The sequence below is a fragment of the Dermochelys coriacea genome, chromosome 9 (assembly GCF_009764565.3).
Source record: "Dermochelys coriacea isolate rDerCor1 chromosome 9, rDerCor1.pri.v4, whole genome shotgun sequence".
In the NCBI taxonomy this organism is placed as follows: domain Eukaryota; kingdom Metazoa; phylum Chordata; order Testudines; family Dermochelyidae; genus Dermochelys; species Dermochelys coriacea.
In genome coordinates this window covers 83,860,860-83,877,303 of record NC_050076.1, presented here as the reverse complement: position 1 = coordinate 83,877,303, position 16,444 = coordinate 83,860,860, and the positions used below count along the sequence as shown (strand labels likewise).

The window sequence follows — 16,444 nt, the reverse complement described above, 5'->3', positions numbered from 1 at the left end:
GGGGACCACTGCCCAGACCACGGCCACTAGGAGCTGTGGGCAGCTGTGCCTGCGGACAGTCAATGTAAACAAACTGTCTCGTGGCCCGCCAGCAGATTACCCTGACAGGCTGCTTGCAGGCCGCAAGTTGCCCACCACTGGATTAAAGAGTCTGCTTAGTTTGGTCTGCGCCTGCCTTTTATTAATTTAGCTTATCTTGAATCAGTTGCTTACTGAACTAAATTGATATTTGTGTACAACTGCCTTATAAATGTGTCACATAGGTTTTTGCATAGGTTTAGTTAAACCTTCCTTTTTTTAAGTAGACCTTAGTTAAACTTGGCAAGCTTTGTGTATACAAGATCTTGGCAAGGTCAGCAGGAGCTAAAAGCATTAAAAACATACCTTTGTCTCTAAGATCAGCTGGTAGTATGCTCCATGTGCACAGAAAGCAGGTCTGTTGAAGAAGAAGGTGCCATTTTTACATAGTCATTTTTCAGAGTAGGTGTGTACTTGAAGGATTTAGAGATCTTCCTGTAACTCTTAGAGACAGTTTCTGGTATTTTGACACATAACTGTTAATAGTCTATTGCCTTCGCATGCAAGCTTCAGGAGCAAAGTACTGTTCTTGAGGCATAACCTCCATTCCTCTGAGTGATGGCCCTGAGCTCCTAGATCTTCAGCTCTATTCTGATTGTCACTTTAATTCAGAATTTAAGTTTTGTTCATCATTTTTTTTAAGTCCATGATTCTTGTAGTAGCTGTATAATTGATATTTATTTTTTTACACAGAATCTCCAGAGGAGGCCACTGATAGATAAGAGAACATGTTGGCATGGTCATGCAGGTGGAGGACTCCATACCGATCCAAAGCAAGGGGTAAAAGCTTGGTTAAACAATATTACTCAAACTCTGTTCAAGATGCTGTATAAATCATGTTTAGCCTTTTCAAACATTTAACAATTGAAAACAGCTAATTTTTCACACAGATGGCTACTTAGTGTAGTTTTTAGACTGTTGTCTAATACTGTTAGTTGTGAACCTTGGATTAGTAGATTTTAAATTACCCAACACCGGTAATGATTTTATCTGTTTGTTTTCCCACAAATTCTCTGTTATGAATAAATAGTCACCAAAGTGTCACAGATGTTGACTTGAAATTAGATTCCGGTATTTTAGACTTTTCATGACCGATATGTTCCATTATACTTTAATATGTTCTCTTATTCCTGCTTGTCAGTGGCATTTCTAGGACTTGACATTTGGTGTAGAAGGAATTTGCTTGTCGGTACAAATCAGTGCATCAGTCACTCTACCTGAACTCACTGCAGCAATAAAAAAAAATTGTTAGTTTATAAAGTCATTATCCCTTTAATTAAATGTTTCACAGGCAACCTTAATTCTGACACTTCCTAATTTTTCCCACTGCAACTTGAATATTCATTTAACATTGGTTCTTTGTGAATAATTTGTTAGTTTTAGTTTGCTCTTTGAGTCAGATTGCTTCTTCCTCTATGCTGCCAGGGTACAGAGGGGATAAGAGTAGTCATTGACAGAAGAGACATGTCCCTGCTCTTAGTTCCAGAGCCCGGTCCCACCCCATCCTGGAGCAGCCATTATAGGGAAAGTCTGTCTTCACCCCTTTAGCCCTGGGCTAGAGCAGCCTCAGTTACTGTGAGGGCCTGGCTCATGCCCAGTCTGATCAGCACGAGAGGTTGTGAGAGGCTCAGGCATACTTAGCCAGGATGGACGCCTAAGAAACTGTAACTGTTAAAGTCTAAGAAGTCTCTACAGAGCATGTGCAAACTGTGATTTGATTTGATTTGATTTGATTTTTAGAGGTTTATAGTCTCACCAAATTGGGCAGATTTTCCCATGGACAAGCACAAGGCACATCACAAAGGCATTCCAGCCCCCAGTTCCAACTCCAAAGCATGGGGATACTAGAGTTGTTAAAAAATACGTACTTTAACATGGACAAAACAATATATTTTTCCCTAGCTTCATTCTTAGAAACTGCTGAAGAGCTTTGACTGAAATTAACCCCAAAATTCAGCCAGAGGCAGACACCAGTATGTATAATTTCAGCCCAAATGGTTAAAGTTCAGTAAAGTTGAAGGAACTGAAAACAGGGTCTCATAATAGGAAGTGTCAAGCAACCTTACCAGGTGGCACTATCAGCCCCTTCCTATAACAATAAGCATGTTGACATGTCTGGTGTATATGTTTTCCCTTTGCTGGGTATCCTATGAGATTATGTATTTCCCAAGAAAGGGGAAAAAATTCATAAATTCATAGGAAGGAGTTGTAGACCAAGCTGGATGAGCAAGCATCTTAGAGAGGCGATTAAGAAGAAGCAGAAAGCATACAGGGAGTGGAAGATGGGAAGGATCAGCACGGAAAGCTACCTAATTGAGGTCAGAACACGTAGGGATAAAGTGAGACAGGCTAAAAGTCGAGTAGAGTTGGACCTTGCAAAGGGAAGTAAAACCAATAGTAAAAGGTTCTATAGCCATATAAATAAGAAGAAAACTAAGAAAGAAGAAGTGGGGCCGCTTAACACTGAGGATGGAGTGGAGGTTAAAGATAATCTAGGCATAGCCCAATATCTAAACAAATACTTGGCTTCAGTCTTTAATAAGGCTAAAGAGGATCTTGGGGATAATGGTAGCATGACAAATGGGAATGAGGATATGGAGGTAGATATTACCATATCTGAGGTAGAAGCGAAACTCAAACAGCTTAATGGGACTAAATCGGGGGGCCCAGATAATCTTCCTCCAAGAATATTAAAGGAATTGGCACCTGAAATTGCAAGCCCATTAGCAAGAATTTTTAATGAATCTGTAAACTCAGGAGTAGTACCGAATGATTGGAGAATTGCTAATATAGTTCCTATTTTTAAGAAAGGAAAAAAAAGTGATCCGGGTAACTACAGGCCAGTTAGTTTGACATCTGTAGTATGCAAGGTCCTGGAAAAAATTTTGAAGGAGAAATTAGTTAAGGACATTGAAGTCAATGGTAAATGGGACCAAATACAACATGGTTTTACAAAAGGTAGATCGTGCCAAACCAACCTAATCTCTTTTTTGAAAAGCTAACAGATTTTTTAGATAAAGGAAATGCAGTGGATCTAATTTACCTAGATTTCAGTAAGGCATCTGATACCGTGCCACATGGGGAATTATTAGTTAAATTGGAGAAGATGGGGATCAATATGAACATCAAAAGGTGGATAAGGAATTGGTTAAAGGGGAGACTGCAACGGGTCCTACTGAAAGGCGAACTGTCAGGTTGGAGGGAGGTTACCAGTGGAGTTCCTCAGGGATCGGTTTTGGGACCAATCTTATTTAATCTTTTTGTTACTGACCTTGGCACAAAAAGTGGGAGTGTGCTAATAAAGTTTGCAGATGATACAAAGCTGGGAGGTATTGCCAATTCGGAGAAGGATCGGGATATTATACAGGAGGATCTGGATGACCTTGTAAACTGGAGTAATAGTAATAGGATGAAATTTAATAGTGGGAAGTGTAAGGTTATGCATTTAGGGATTAATAACAAGAATTTTAGCTATAAATTGGGGACGCATCAATTAGAAGTAACTGAAGAGGAGAAGGACCTTGGAGTACTGGTTGATCATAGGATAACTATGAGCTGCCAATGTGATATGGCTGTGAAAAAAGCTAATACGGTTTTGGGATGCATCAGGAGAGGCATTTCCAGTAGGGATAAGGAGGTTTTAGTACCGTTATACAAGGCACTGGTGAGACCTCACCTAGAATACTGTGTGCAGTTCTGGTCTCCCATGTTTAAAAAGGATGAATTCAAACTGGAGCAGGTACAGAGAAGGGCTACTAGGATGATCTGAGGAATGGAAAACCTGTCTTACGAAAGGAGACTTAAGGAGCTTGGCTTGTTTAGCCTAACTAAAAGAAGGTTGAGGGGAGATATGATTGCTCTCTATAAATATATCAGAGGGATAAATATAGGAGAGGGAGAGGAATTATTTCAGCTCAGCATCAATGTGGACACAAGAACAAATGGGTATAAACTGGCCACCAGGAAGTTTAGACTTGAAATTAGACGAAGGTTTCTAACCATCAGAGGAGTGAAGTTTTGGAATAGCCTTCCAAGGGAAGCAGTGGGGGCAAAAGATCTATCTGGTTTTAAGATTCTACTTGATAAGTTTATGGAGGAGATGGTATGATGGGATAATGGGATTTTGATAAGTAATCTTTAAATATTCAGGGTAAATAGGACTAATCCCCTGAGATGGGATATTAGATGGATGGGATCTGAGTTACCCAGGAAAGAATTTTTATGTAGTATCTGGCTGGTGAATCTTGCACATATGCTCAGCGTTTAGCTGATTTGGGGTCGGGAAGGAATTTTCCTCCAGGGCAGATTGGAGAGGCCCTGGAGGTTTTTCGCCTTCCTCTGTAGCATGGGGCATGGTTGACTTGAGGGAGGCTTCTCTGCTCCTTGAAGTCTTTAAACCATGATTTAAGGACTTCAATAGCTCAGACGTAGGTGAGGATTTTTGTAGGAGTGGGTGGGTGAGATTCTGTGGCTTGCGCTGTGCAGGAGGTCGGACTAGATGATCAGAATGGTCCCTTCTGAGCTTAGTATCTATGAATCTATGTACCAAAACATGTTATACTATTAGCACTGGCTTAATGGCCTAGTGATTGAAGTCTACACTATCAAGGGGACACAGCAGAGACTGGAAGACCATTGGAGACAATAGCAAGTTCTCCTTCCAAAAAGATGGCATGGGCAATACTCAAAGAAAGATGCCTTTGGCATCAATGATATACACAATCCCTTTCTTCCTTTACAGGTCACCTTTAACAGACTTAATTTAAAAAAAAAAAATATTCCTAACCTTGTGACTTGTATATCTTCTGCATTCAGATTCATGTTTCTATACATCTATAATTATATCTACATTCATTTTATGTTGAACTTTGATGTAATGCATATTTGGTGCATCCTTTGATATTTTTTTTTCTTGAACCTTTGCAAGGCCACTGCAAATCACTTGCTGCCTTCTCACTCTATTCTGAATAGACTCTTCTGGTTTTGTAACCATTCAAAGCCCTCAAGGAGCCAAATTGAATTCCTTGTTTGCAGCCTTTATATTTGCTTCTCATTTTTTCTCTTTAATAGCTTTCCTGTACAAAGTCTGACTAGCCAATAGCAACATATAATTAGAACCACTCCAGTCACTCTAGTAGGTTTCATATTAACATGGCACCAGTTTGTTCCTTCCAACCCATTAATGGTGCTAAAAAAAAATAAAAATCATCTTTTCAGATTGAAATACAAGACTATTTATGCATATGCTTCGCTACAAAGGGTAGGATTCATGCATATGCTGCTGCAAATCTCTCCTCTCTTCTGTGTAGCAAGAGATAAGTAGAAATATGTTGTTTTGCATCCTCTGCTGATTCATGAATTGTCAATATATCCACTTGTTAAAGACTGTGTAGAGGGTACTTATATTGCTCAGGTACTGTATGTACTGTCAGCAGTTGTCAATGTATCTTATTAACTTTTCTATTCTGATTGCCATTGAAGCTGAGACTCGAAACATAAAGAGAGCTGGATTTTTCTGTTAAATTATAGGCTTAAATTTGATACTGATTTCTCCAGGTTGCTTCAGCAGTTTTTTCTCTTAACAAAAAAAACCCCTTACCCTTTCCCTCTGATTCAAACTTGGCTTTCACAGTGAATTTTAAATCTAATGTATGTCTTCTCCCCTGAAATTGATGTAAGGGGGAATACATAAGGTATGCTCCAGTGTGGGAAATATAGAATTATATTGTAAAATCCATCTGTTTTCTGGATGTTCTGTTCAATAAAAATTCATCCAGAAAAGGGCAAATAAACTTTTCCCAACAAATGTAGCCTGAAATGGAAAGATTAACCCACATAGACGTGATGGGTAATTTAGTTTACTTGCTAGGCTGGCTTCCCTTCAGCTTTATATAACCTTTCTGTCTTTCAAGATTAACCCTGGGTGTCCAGTGCTGACGGAGGAGGAGTTGTTGGTTGTCAGTATAGTACTGTACGTTACATTAGAGTCTGAACTGAGGCACGCATTTTTATATGATTTTGTACAACAGGTAGACGTCTTTGGAATTCAAGAAAAAAGGTTTCTGCTTTATCCACTAAACTATCTCGCTATAAAAACGTCTTGGCTATATTCAGAAAGATGTGTTCTGTCATCTGAATTTTGGATTTGTCCTTGGTTTAAAAAGGGGCTTCAGGGTCAGAGGAGGAGGATATAAAATAAAAGATCAGCAAAAACTTTACAGTACTGTTTAAACTAAACTGTAGTCATGTATAGCTAAATGACCTCATAATGCATGATTACCCAACTGCAGAGACCACTGTGTTAAATAAAGTGGTGACATTTTACACACAATTAACCCAGCTAGAACAGTTTTGGGATTTTGTTTGGTTGGTTTTTTGCTCTTAGCCATAACTTCAATGTGCACTGATTGATAGAATCCCAATGTACACTGTAGAATATCCTAAAAGAAAATAAACACTTTTTTAGGTAGGCAGAGCAAGAGTCCTTGTCACTATTCTGTAAAGAGGGATAAGTGATACGAAGCTTGTTAGATGATTAAATACTTGAAACATTTCAGTTTATGGTAATGCACCTAAATTACATTTGCTTACCATTATTTTAGTTTAAAATATGAATGTTTAAAAATTTTGAACATCTAGCAAAAATATTTAATTTCAGATGCATTTGAGTTCCTATATGCTCAGAAACTTGCATTTATTTTTTTTATATCTAATGATGCACTTAACTTTTATGTTTTCTGTAGTCCATGTAGACCTCTCTCTTAGATTAGATTATCAGGGTTGGAAGGGACCTCAGGAGGTCATCTAGTCCAACCCCCTGCTCAAATCAAAGCAGGACCAATCTCCCATTTTTGTCCCAGATCCCTAAATGGCCCCCTCAAGGATTGAACTCACAACCCTGGGTTTAGCAGGCCAGTGCTCAAACCACTGAGCTATCCCTCCCCCCTGCCTTGATCCCTTTTGTCTCACTGCACTCCTGATTTTGTTTTCTCTTTCATGCTGTCCTGGGTACTTGGAACCGTCTCCCAGGAAATATGTGCCAAACCCCCACACTTCATTCAAAACTCTTGAAAAAGCCACTTGTTCCATGAAGCATTGGAGCGATGATTAACCGTCGCTACTCCCTGTATTGTACCTGTTCGTGTAGTTACACTTTAAGCTCTTTGGAGCATGTGCGAATTCAGCATAGTTCACTTAGTGTACTAGTCCCTTATAAGTTTCTGGTACTATATAAATTAGCCCCTAGACTATGGGAAATACTTAATACTTCACATGCTGTCACACGCTCGGACACTTTATGTTAAAATTTTTGTAGTTTTTTTTTTCCATTATCGAATAAAAGTAAAACCATTCGTACAAATAAAATAATAGGGAATATACAGTTACACACTGGACATTTCTGTCACTAAGTACAAATATTGCATTCACTTACATTTATCAGAATTATTATATAACAATTACATAAGACAATATTCACAAAATAAGGAACATATGAATTGCCATATTCTGTCAGAAACATTGTTTGCCTAACCCATTATCCTCTGACGGTGATCAGTATCGATACTTCAGAGGCAGTTAAAATTCCTTCTCCCCGGTAAACATGTGGTATAGTCTACCCCTCATGTTGGTTTAATCCTAAACCCTAATAGATTGTTTTAAACCCTGAAATGAGAGTTTAGATCCCTTCCAAAGCTTTAATTTTGGCATTAACTGAACTCTGATTAGTCTTATCTGTATACGAGTCCAGTCCCTCTTTGAATCTTGCAAAAGTCTTGCCCTCAACAACAAATGTGTCACTGAGTTCCATGGTCTGTTCAGACACTGAACGAAAAAGTGTTTCCTTTTGTCAGTTTTGAATTTGCCTCCTTTCAATTTCATTGAATAGCCCCTTATGTTGTTATAGTACAGAAGCTTCTGACAAGGAGAGCTATAAAAACAATGGCAAACCAATAAGATGCATTTTAACTCCAGTGACATACTTCTACCCCATCATTTGCTGAGACAACAACTCTTGTTTCCTCTGGAAAAGTCAAAATGTTTTCTTAAATGGCATTACATTTTTATGTCATTCTGCAGTTTCTAACTCTCATATATTTGAGTATAGAAATCATTTTTCTCCTGTATCATATAGACAATATTTTTAGGTTAAAACACAATTCTGTCATGCCTTTAATAATGCTGTTTTTTAGCACTGGTCTTTAAATGCATACTCTACAAGTGGAGGATTCATGACTGGAAGAGAATACTTTTTGGGGTTAACATTGGGGTGTTTTAGGTGAAAAAACTGGTTTGTGAACCTATAGATTGTACTTCTTTTTCTCAATACTGTGTCTGCCATCTTGTTTTTATAGTTTTGTAGATTTTATTACCTTCAGGACAACTTTTAAAAGAAAAATACTTGATTTCCTAATGTCTTGAAACTCCTGAATAGTTTTTTCAGGTAATTTGAATAAAACTCGGCTGGGTTAGTGAATGTAACTTTTATTCTGGGTTTTTATTTTGCTGCTTTCATTATATTTAATAAATAGAATGAATTTTGAAATGTATTTCTATATCTCTTCTGATATGATGTATGTGTTTTTTCTCAATAGTTGAAAGAGATAGATGCTGGGAAGATTATCAGGGAAATGATATCCTATGTATGGCCCAAAGACAGACCAGACCTACGAGCCAGAGTTGCCATCTCTCTAGGATTTTTGGCAGGTGCAAAGGTAAGAAATGTTACTTCTCTCAATTGTGATGGCTGTTGCTGTAGTTCATTGCAGTCAGGAAGCATTAATGTTGCTCTTACTTTTGCAAGTAGACCTGCAATTTAGTATTTGTCATACAACACATAGGTGTACATCTCCTACAGCACAGGTATACTGATTCTGTTTGTTGAGGTGTTTATAATATACAGATGATAAAACTCTGGGTGCAAGGGCTGGCCTGGATGTGAGGTTGGGAGGAACTAGTTGAGATTAAACATATGATTTGGATTGATCAGGTTAGTTGATTCCATAATTTTCTCACCGCTTAATCAGTTAAATTATGATAGTGTTTGTAAGTGCGAGAAGGGGTGATGAGAAAGGAATCGCACTCAGTGAAAGAGGTGAAGGAGTGTGGGGAGACAGAGGATGAAGAGAGAGGCAGGGAAGTTGAGGCAGCAAGGAAGAGAACCAAGGTGTGGTACATGATTGGTGGGTTGAAACAGATTGGTAGCTTTGGGAGAGTACAAGCCTTTGAGGGGCAGGGAGCTGGCATAGCACTTGGTGGTCACAAAATGTAGAATTGAATATGGCAATTGGGTAATTTTGAACTGGCTTCATAAAGAACATGGAATTTTCCCTTAATCCTTGCAAGTTTGGCCCTGGGCTAATGACAAGGAAATGCAGATGATAGGAGGATTGCAATTCTTCAGTCATGTGGCTGAAAGCTACAAAAGAAAAGCTTTGGGCAATGATTGCATGGTGCAGTATCTGCAGGTGGGACTTTTTATTCACCACCACTAGAAAGTTGTTGGCTTAGCTCAGCCATGCAGTAGAGAGAAGTGGTGGCATCCTGGTGTCCTGAGACAGCTCCTCCTAAACTGGTAGGAACGACACTTGCAGACCCAGTTCTTCCCTGTTGTCTCGCTGTGGGGGTCGGTGGGGCATAAGACTTTGCTGTAGCCCCCAGAAAGTTGATACTGTTGAATTTGCTTCACTTTGTATTAGACTATGTGTATTGCTATGTGTATTATTATGCTGTATTCTTGCTGATCATAGTATTGTCCCTCATAAAAATTAGTTTAAAAGTAAAAGAGAAAACATTCAGGCCTGTTACAAGGCAAAGGTAGTGATTTCATCTTTATTTTACTTCTGTTTTTGAGAGAATCATTTGAGTGCTAGACCATAGTAAATTTGTGTTTACTCACTTCTAGGCTTTTTGAGACTTTGAAGCATCCTCACAATAAATATCCACCAGATTGGTGGAGGGTACAGTCCTAAATTGGCAGTAGTTTGGTAGGAATAAGGCAGAGGAACACATGCTAATTATCTCCATATATAGATTCTCTTGCCATAGAAAAAGATAAACCTCCTGTGACTGCTAAGTGTTGGGAAGCAAATTCTAATCTTTTCAGTGAAACTAGTGGCTCTAACTAGCTACCTACTGTCTGTGGACAATTATTTATCATACATAAGGCTAAAATTAGGCTGCAGCTGGGATAAGCTAAATTCTAGCAAATGGAAGTAAAGAAAGAAAAGGTTTTGCTGTGCAGAAAGTCTCTGTTTCAGGGCTAGTCTACAAGGAAAATTGACCGGAATAAGCTATTCTGCAACAGCTGTTCTAGAATAAGTGTATCCATGCGAGGAGTTATTCTGATCAATTTCCCCATCAAGACAAGCTCTTACTAAGAAATGAGCTTCAGTGCTAAAACTGGCTAAATTAAGTATCGTCTTATCAGCATTTAGCAACATGAAAGAAGGGTGGAAGAAACAAACTTGAGGCATAGAGGTGATAAAAGGAGAGTAATTGGAAGAGAAATATGTTTGTTTAATTGAGCTAAAGTGAAGAGGCAATATCTTGGCCTGCAGCTCTTTGTCTTACCAGTGATCTCTCGATTACTCTTTCTCTCAAGTTTCAGAGTAGCAGCCGTGTTAGTCTGTATTCGCAAAAAGAAAAGGAGTACTTGTGGCACCTTAGAGACTAACAAATGTATTAGAGCATAAGCTTTCGTGTGAGCTGTAGCTCACGAAAGCTTATGCTCTAATACATTTGTTAGTCTCTAAGGTGCCACAAGTACTCCTTTTCTTTCTCTCAAATGGCAGCATGATATTTTCTACAATAGATGTTCTGTTTTCCAGTTGTTGTTGTGCAGGAAGTTACTGATAACACAGCTGACTGTGTGCAGAGTATGGCATGCATGTATAGCTGAGACCCCTCGACCCCTTTTTTGGATGCCAGTGCATAACATGCAACAGTATTTGAAACTGCTTTGAACTTTGGTAAATTGTGTTCACAGCCTGCTCAAAATACAGATCCTCGTAGCAGATGGCATGATATGCTGCAGGTGGAACAAGAGAGTAGGCCACATAGTGGTACTTATCTGGCATACATATTCTTTTTTTTTTGTTTAGGGGGTTATTCTGAATCCCCCTTACATATCTGGCATGATGGCTCTCCCTATGTCTGAGGAATGTTGGCTGTGACTCCTTTTAAAACCTGTTAATAGTGCTTCAAATTCAAGCTGGAGGTGGGCTGCTTGAAGGTAATCTGAAGTATTTCCAGCTCCAAGGGCAGTACATCTCATAGACTTTAAGCCTGAAGGGATCATCTAGTCTGACACATTGCATAGTACAGTGTGACACTCCTAAGGGCTTGTCAACACTGCGACGTTGTCGACAAAACTTTTGTCTTTCATGAGCACTTAAAGCCCCATCCCCACGAAAGACAAAAGTTTTGTTGATGCAAGTGGCAGTGTGAACACGGCTTGTCGGCAGGAGCACTCTCTTGCCGACAAAGCTAACATTGCTCACAGGGCTGGAAGTATTTTGTCAGCAAAAGTGCTGACAAAATAACAGGAGAGAGTGTTCACACCACGAATCGAAATGAGTCGAAAGAATAGTAAATATGGCAGGCGACCAGCTTGGCTTAATGGTGAAATCCTAGCGGATCTTAAACATAAAAAAGAAGCTTACAAGAAGTGGAAGGTTGGACATATGACCAGGGAAGAGTATAAAAATATTGCTCGGGCATGTAGGAAAGATATCAGGAGGGCCAAATCGCACCTGGAGCTGCAGCTAGCAAGAGATGTCAAGAGTAACAAGAAGGGTTTCTTCAGGTATGTTGGCAACAAGAAGAAAGCCAAGGAAAGTGTGGGCCCCTTACTGAATGAGGGAGGCAAGCTAGTGACAGAGGATGTGGAAAAAGCTAATGTACTCAATGCTTTTTTTGCCTCTGTTTTCACTAACAAGGTCAGCTCCCAGACTGCTGTGCTGGGCAACACAAAATGGGGAAGAGATGGCCAGCCCTCTGTAGAGATAGAGGTGGTTAGGGACTATTTAGAAAAGCTGGACGTGCACAAGTCCATGGGGCCGGACGAATTGCATCCGAGAGTGCTGAAGGAATTGGCGGCTGTGATTGCAGAGCCCTTGGCCATTATCTTTGAAAACTCGTGGCGAACGGGGGAAGTCCCGGATGACTGGAAAAAGGCTAATGTAGTGCCCATCTTTAAAAAAGGGAAGAAGGAGGATCCTGGGAACTACAGGCCGGTCAGCCTCACCTCAGTCCCTGGAAAAATCATGGAGCAGGTCCTCAAAGAATCAATCCTGAAGCACTTAGAGGAGAGGAAAGTGATCAGGAACAGTCAGCATGGATTCACCAAGGGAAGGTCATGCCTGACTAATCTAATCGCCTTTTATGATGAGATTACTGGTTCTGTGGATGAAGGGAAAGCAGTGGATGTATTGTTTCTTGACTTTAGCAAAGCTTTTGACACGGTCTCCCACAGCATTCTTGTCAGCAAGTTAAGGAAGTATGGGCTGGATGAATGCACTATAAGGTGGGTAGAAAGCTGGCTAGATTGTCGGGCTCAACGGGTAGTGATCAATGGCTCCATGTCTAGTTGGCAGCCGGTGTCAAGTGGAGTGCCCCAGGGGTCGGTCCTGGGGCCCGTTTTGTTCAATATCTTCATAAATGATCTGGAGGATGGTGTGGATTGCACTCTCAGCAAATTTGCGGATGATACTAAACTGGGAGGAGTGGTAGATACGCTGGAGGGGAGGGATAGGATACAGAAGGACCTAGACAAATTGGAGGATTGGGCCAAAAGAAATCTAATGAGGTTCAATAAGGATAAATGCAGGGTCCTGCACTTAGGATGGAAGAATCCAATGCACCGCTACAGACTAGGGACCGAATGGCTCGGCAGCAGTTCTGCGGAAAAGGACCTAGGGGTGACAGTGGACGAGAAGCTGGATATGAGTCAGCAGTGTGCCCTTGTTGCCAAGAAGGCCAATGGCATTTTGGGATGTATAAGTAGGGGCATAGCGAGCAGATCGAGGGACGTGATCGTTCCCCTCTATTCGACACTGGTGAGGCCTCATCTGGAGTACTGTGTCCAGTTTTGGGCCCCACACTACAAGAAGGATGTGGATAAATTGGAAAGAGTACAGCGAAGGGCAACAAAAATGATTAGGGGTCTAGAGCACATGACTTATGAGGAGAGGCTGAGGGAGCTGGGATTGTTTAGTCTGCAGAAGAGAAGAATGAGGGGGGATTTGATAGCTGCTTTCAACTACCTGAAAGGGGGTTTCAAAGAGGATGGCTCTAGACTGTTCTCAATGGTAGCAGATGACAGAACGAGGAGTAATGGTCTCAAGTTGCAATGGGGGAGGTTTAGATTGGATATTAGGAAAAACTTTTTCACTAAGAGGGTGGTGAAACACTGGAATGCGTTACCTAGGGAGGTGGTAGAATCTCCTTCCTTAGAGGTTTTTAAGGTCAGGCTTGACAAAGCCCTGGCTGGGATGATTTAACTGGGACTTGGTCCTGCTTTGAGCAGGGGGTTGGACTAGATGACCTTCTGGGGTCCCTTCCAACCCTGATATTCTATGATTCTATGATTCTATGAATACAGACTAACACGGCTGCTACTCTGACACCTGTTCACACACGGTAATAGATGCATAGTGTAGACAAGCCCTAAGTCTGATCCCCTATATGATAGCATGGTATACCGCTTCTAGAAGGAGCTTTTCAGCTTGAGGTGTTCCAGATAGTTTCTTGTATGCAGTGAGATGAATTGATGCCTAGGATGCCATGTCACCAGTAGTTGAGTATTATGCACCCTTCTTGTTAAGTTCATGTATGCATCCGTTTATGCACGTATTGCATAAACAACAATATGCACAGTTTACAAAAGTGCCCAGTATTTACCTCAGTTCAACTAGGAGATCCTAGTAAGTTGGGATTCTTTTTCTTTAATCATTCCATGAATATTGTCTTACTCGCAATCTGAGATCAAATAAAACAGCCAGTGGCAATGACAAGCAATTACCTTCTCCCAGAATGAGTGGCTTCTGAGTAGAAAGAAAAATCTCAAATTAACAAATGCTTCCAAGGCTATTCTTTCTTTGTGGCACCAACGGGGCAAAATACTATCCTGTTCTCGTTCTCAGTCACAGAAGTCTCCTAGCAGGTTTTTTTAGTGTGGAGTCACCAGTTGAGATTTGTTTTTTTTTTTCTTATTTCATGCAGACTCTTGCAATGCTTTTTAGTCACCCGTGGAGCTAGTTATCTAGTTTCACTAGTTCCCAGTTCAGGTTGTCTTATGAGAAGAGAATATTTATTGTGGGTGGACCATCTTAAGACTCCATGGACAGTTTCTCTCGTTCTTAATACTCATCCTAGTTGCCATATTCTGTCTCTACCAAAACTAGCTCCTGCATAGACTCTCACTGTGATGTCTCAGGTAGTACTGGCTTTCTTAGCTTCTGCCTTTTCCCCCAGCACTGTTAAATCCCTCCACCTTTTCCTCCAACAAATAAATCAATTTGTATTTAATTAATCTGTAACCTCCCTGAACCTTGTATAGGGGAAAAAAAAATTTGTGCAACCTCTGCATTAGGCTGTCTTGGAGCCCTTTGTCCTGTTTGTTCATGTGATCGCTTACTTGTACTTTATAATCTGTTTGATCGAGATAAACGTGCATATTGTTACAAAACTCTACTAGCGTAAGAACTCTGAAGTATCTGATTCCCATTATATTAAGTGCAGACCTGGTTCACTTTGTCCACTATAAACTTGTTTGCTTCCAGAGAACGTGTATCCTTAGAATGGGTATTTTGTAAAGGCCAGTTGTTGGGAGTGTGAAGTCAGGGAGAGTTATGGGTTTTCCCAATTTTGTTCCTTTTGAAATGTTCAAGTTCAGTGCAACTCAGCCACAAAACTAAGTAGACAAGGTTGCATTGTGGCTACTGAAGAGCCTACAGTTACAGCCTATCTCTGTCCCTATTTCAGGACTGGATTGCTTGTCACTGGAAAAACGATCTTGTTTTTGGTTCTTTTCTCTCTTTACATTTTTTTGGTTTTAAAGGCTTATATTAAATGCTACTATAAAAAGAATTATTTGTTCAGTTCTTCATGATTGGAGGACTAAAAGGGGCTGACAGGCAAAGATCTGCTCTGAAGCTAATAAGGCCTTTTTTCAGAAGTATTGTTATGTAGTCCTTTGATATGTTTTAAATTCTGAATCTTTAAAACATCTAAACTCAGAGTGTCAGGTGCAACAGGAAGAGGGGGGAATTTCCCTAATATAGTTTAGATACACTGGATAACTTGCACAAGGTTTTATGTAGTCCGGCATTAATTCCTACACATTCCCTCTCCCGGTTCTGTCTTCTGTTACTTTGTGTGTTTGTTTTGGCTCCTTCACTTTCCCTTTCCTCCTCCTCCTCCTTTCCTCTCCATCTCAGATGCATTAAGTATCCTTAGGAGCCAGATTAAACCCATGGATTTGACAAGAATTCTGTCACCTCTGTCAAATCTGCAATTTTTTGGCCTCTTGCTCATGGACTCAATGTGCATTATTCATGAGCTGGAGAAATCTTTCACACTATCTGTATTTCTACAGACTGTTAATTTTCTATGTTTGGGGGGAAATGGTTTGGCTAAAAGGGCAAGAAACAGGTGTTGCATGCTGATGGAACTTACAATGCATGTTACTTATATCTACCTCATAAATTAGGTTTGTATATGGTCCCCATAATGGTAGTATCTGAGCACCTGCTTTTTTTTACCTGGAGTCAGATGGTCTCATTAACCTCTTTCTTCAGAGATCTTGTTTGTTTTTTGAGAAGTCGGAACTGAAATATATTTCAACATTAATTCCCTGTCCCCTGCTGTGGAAAGAGGAAGTTTCAAAGCCCTCTGTTAGCTTCACGTAGCCCATAATTTCTTCTTCTCCTCCCCTGTTTCTAAATCCATGTTGCAGCACTGTATCACAGCAACCATTCCTGTATAAGGGTTGATGCTGTTTCTGCTCCTTGTGACCACCAGTGGAGTTGTCACTAAAGTGCAGAAGTGGGGGAAAGGAGGGCCTTCAAGCTGGTCGAGAGATAGGGGATTAAATCTCACTCATCTGCACATAGTACTTTGTGCTGCCACTTGACCACTACACTGACTGTGTTTTAAATTTCCTGGGTACCAGACCTACCTGGCGTGGTGTATCCTATGCTCTGCTTTTTTTATATACAAATAGTACAGACCCCTTTGGTATTGCAGACAGCTCTAAAGCTAATTTATAACTAGATCGAAGTTTCAAGTTAGACACAATGTTCAAACAGTTATTTAGGTTACATACTCTTATATGTGAAAGAAGAGTTAACCTTGGACTGTTTTTATC

At 40.2% G+C, this 16,444-nt stretch overlaps 1 protein-coding gene across 1 annotated transcript in view; it reads left to right on the top strand.

Annotated features, from left to right (window-relative positions):
• ABCB7 (ATP binding cassette subfamily B member 7) overlaps window positions 1-16,444 on the top strand; it is a 74,121-nt gene that overhangs the window by 27,432 nt on the left and 30,245 nt on the right. Inside the window, exons 3-4 of the mRNA XM_038416241.2 lie at window positions 772-858; window positions 8,670-8,789. Coding sequence (XP_038272169.1) covers window positions 772-858; window positions 8,670-8,789 — 207 coding nt within the window. The remainder of the gene's footprint in view (window positions 1-771; window positions 859-8,669; window positions 8,790-16,444) is intronic.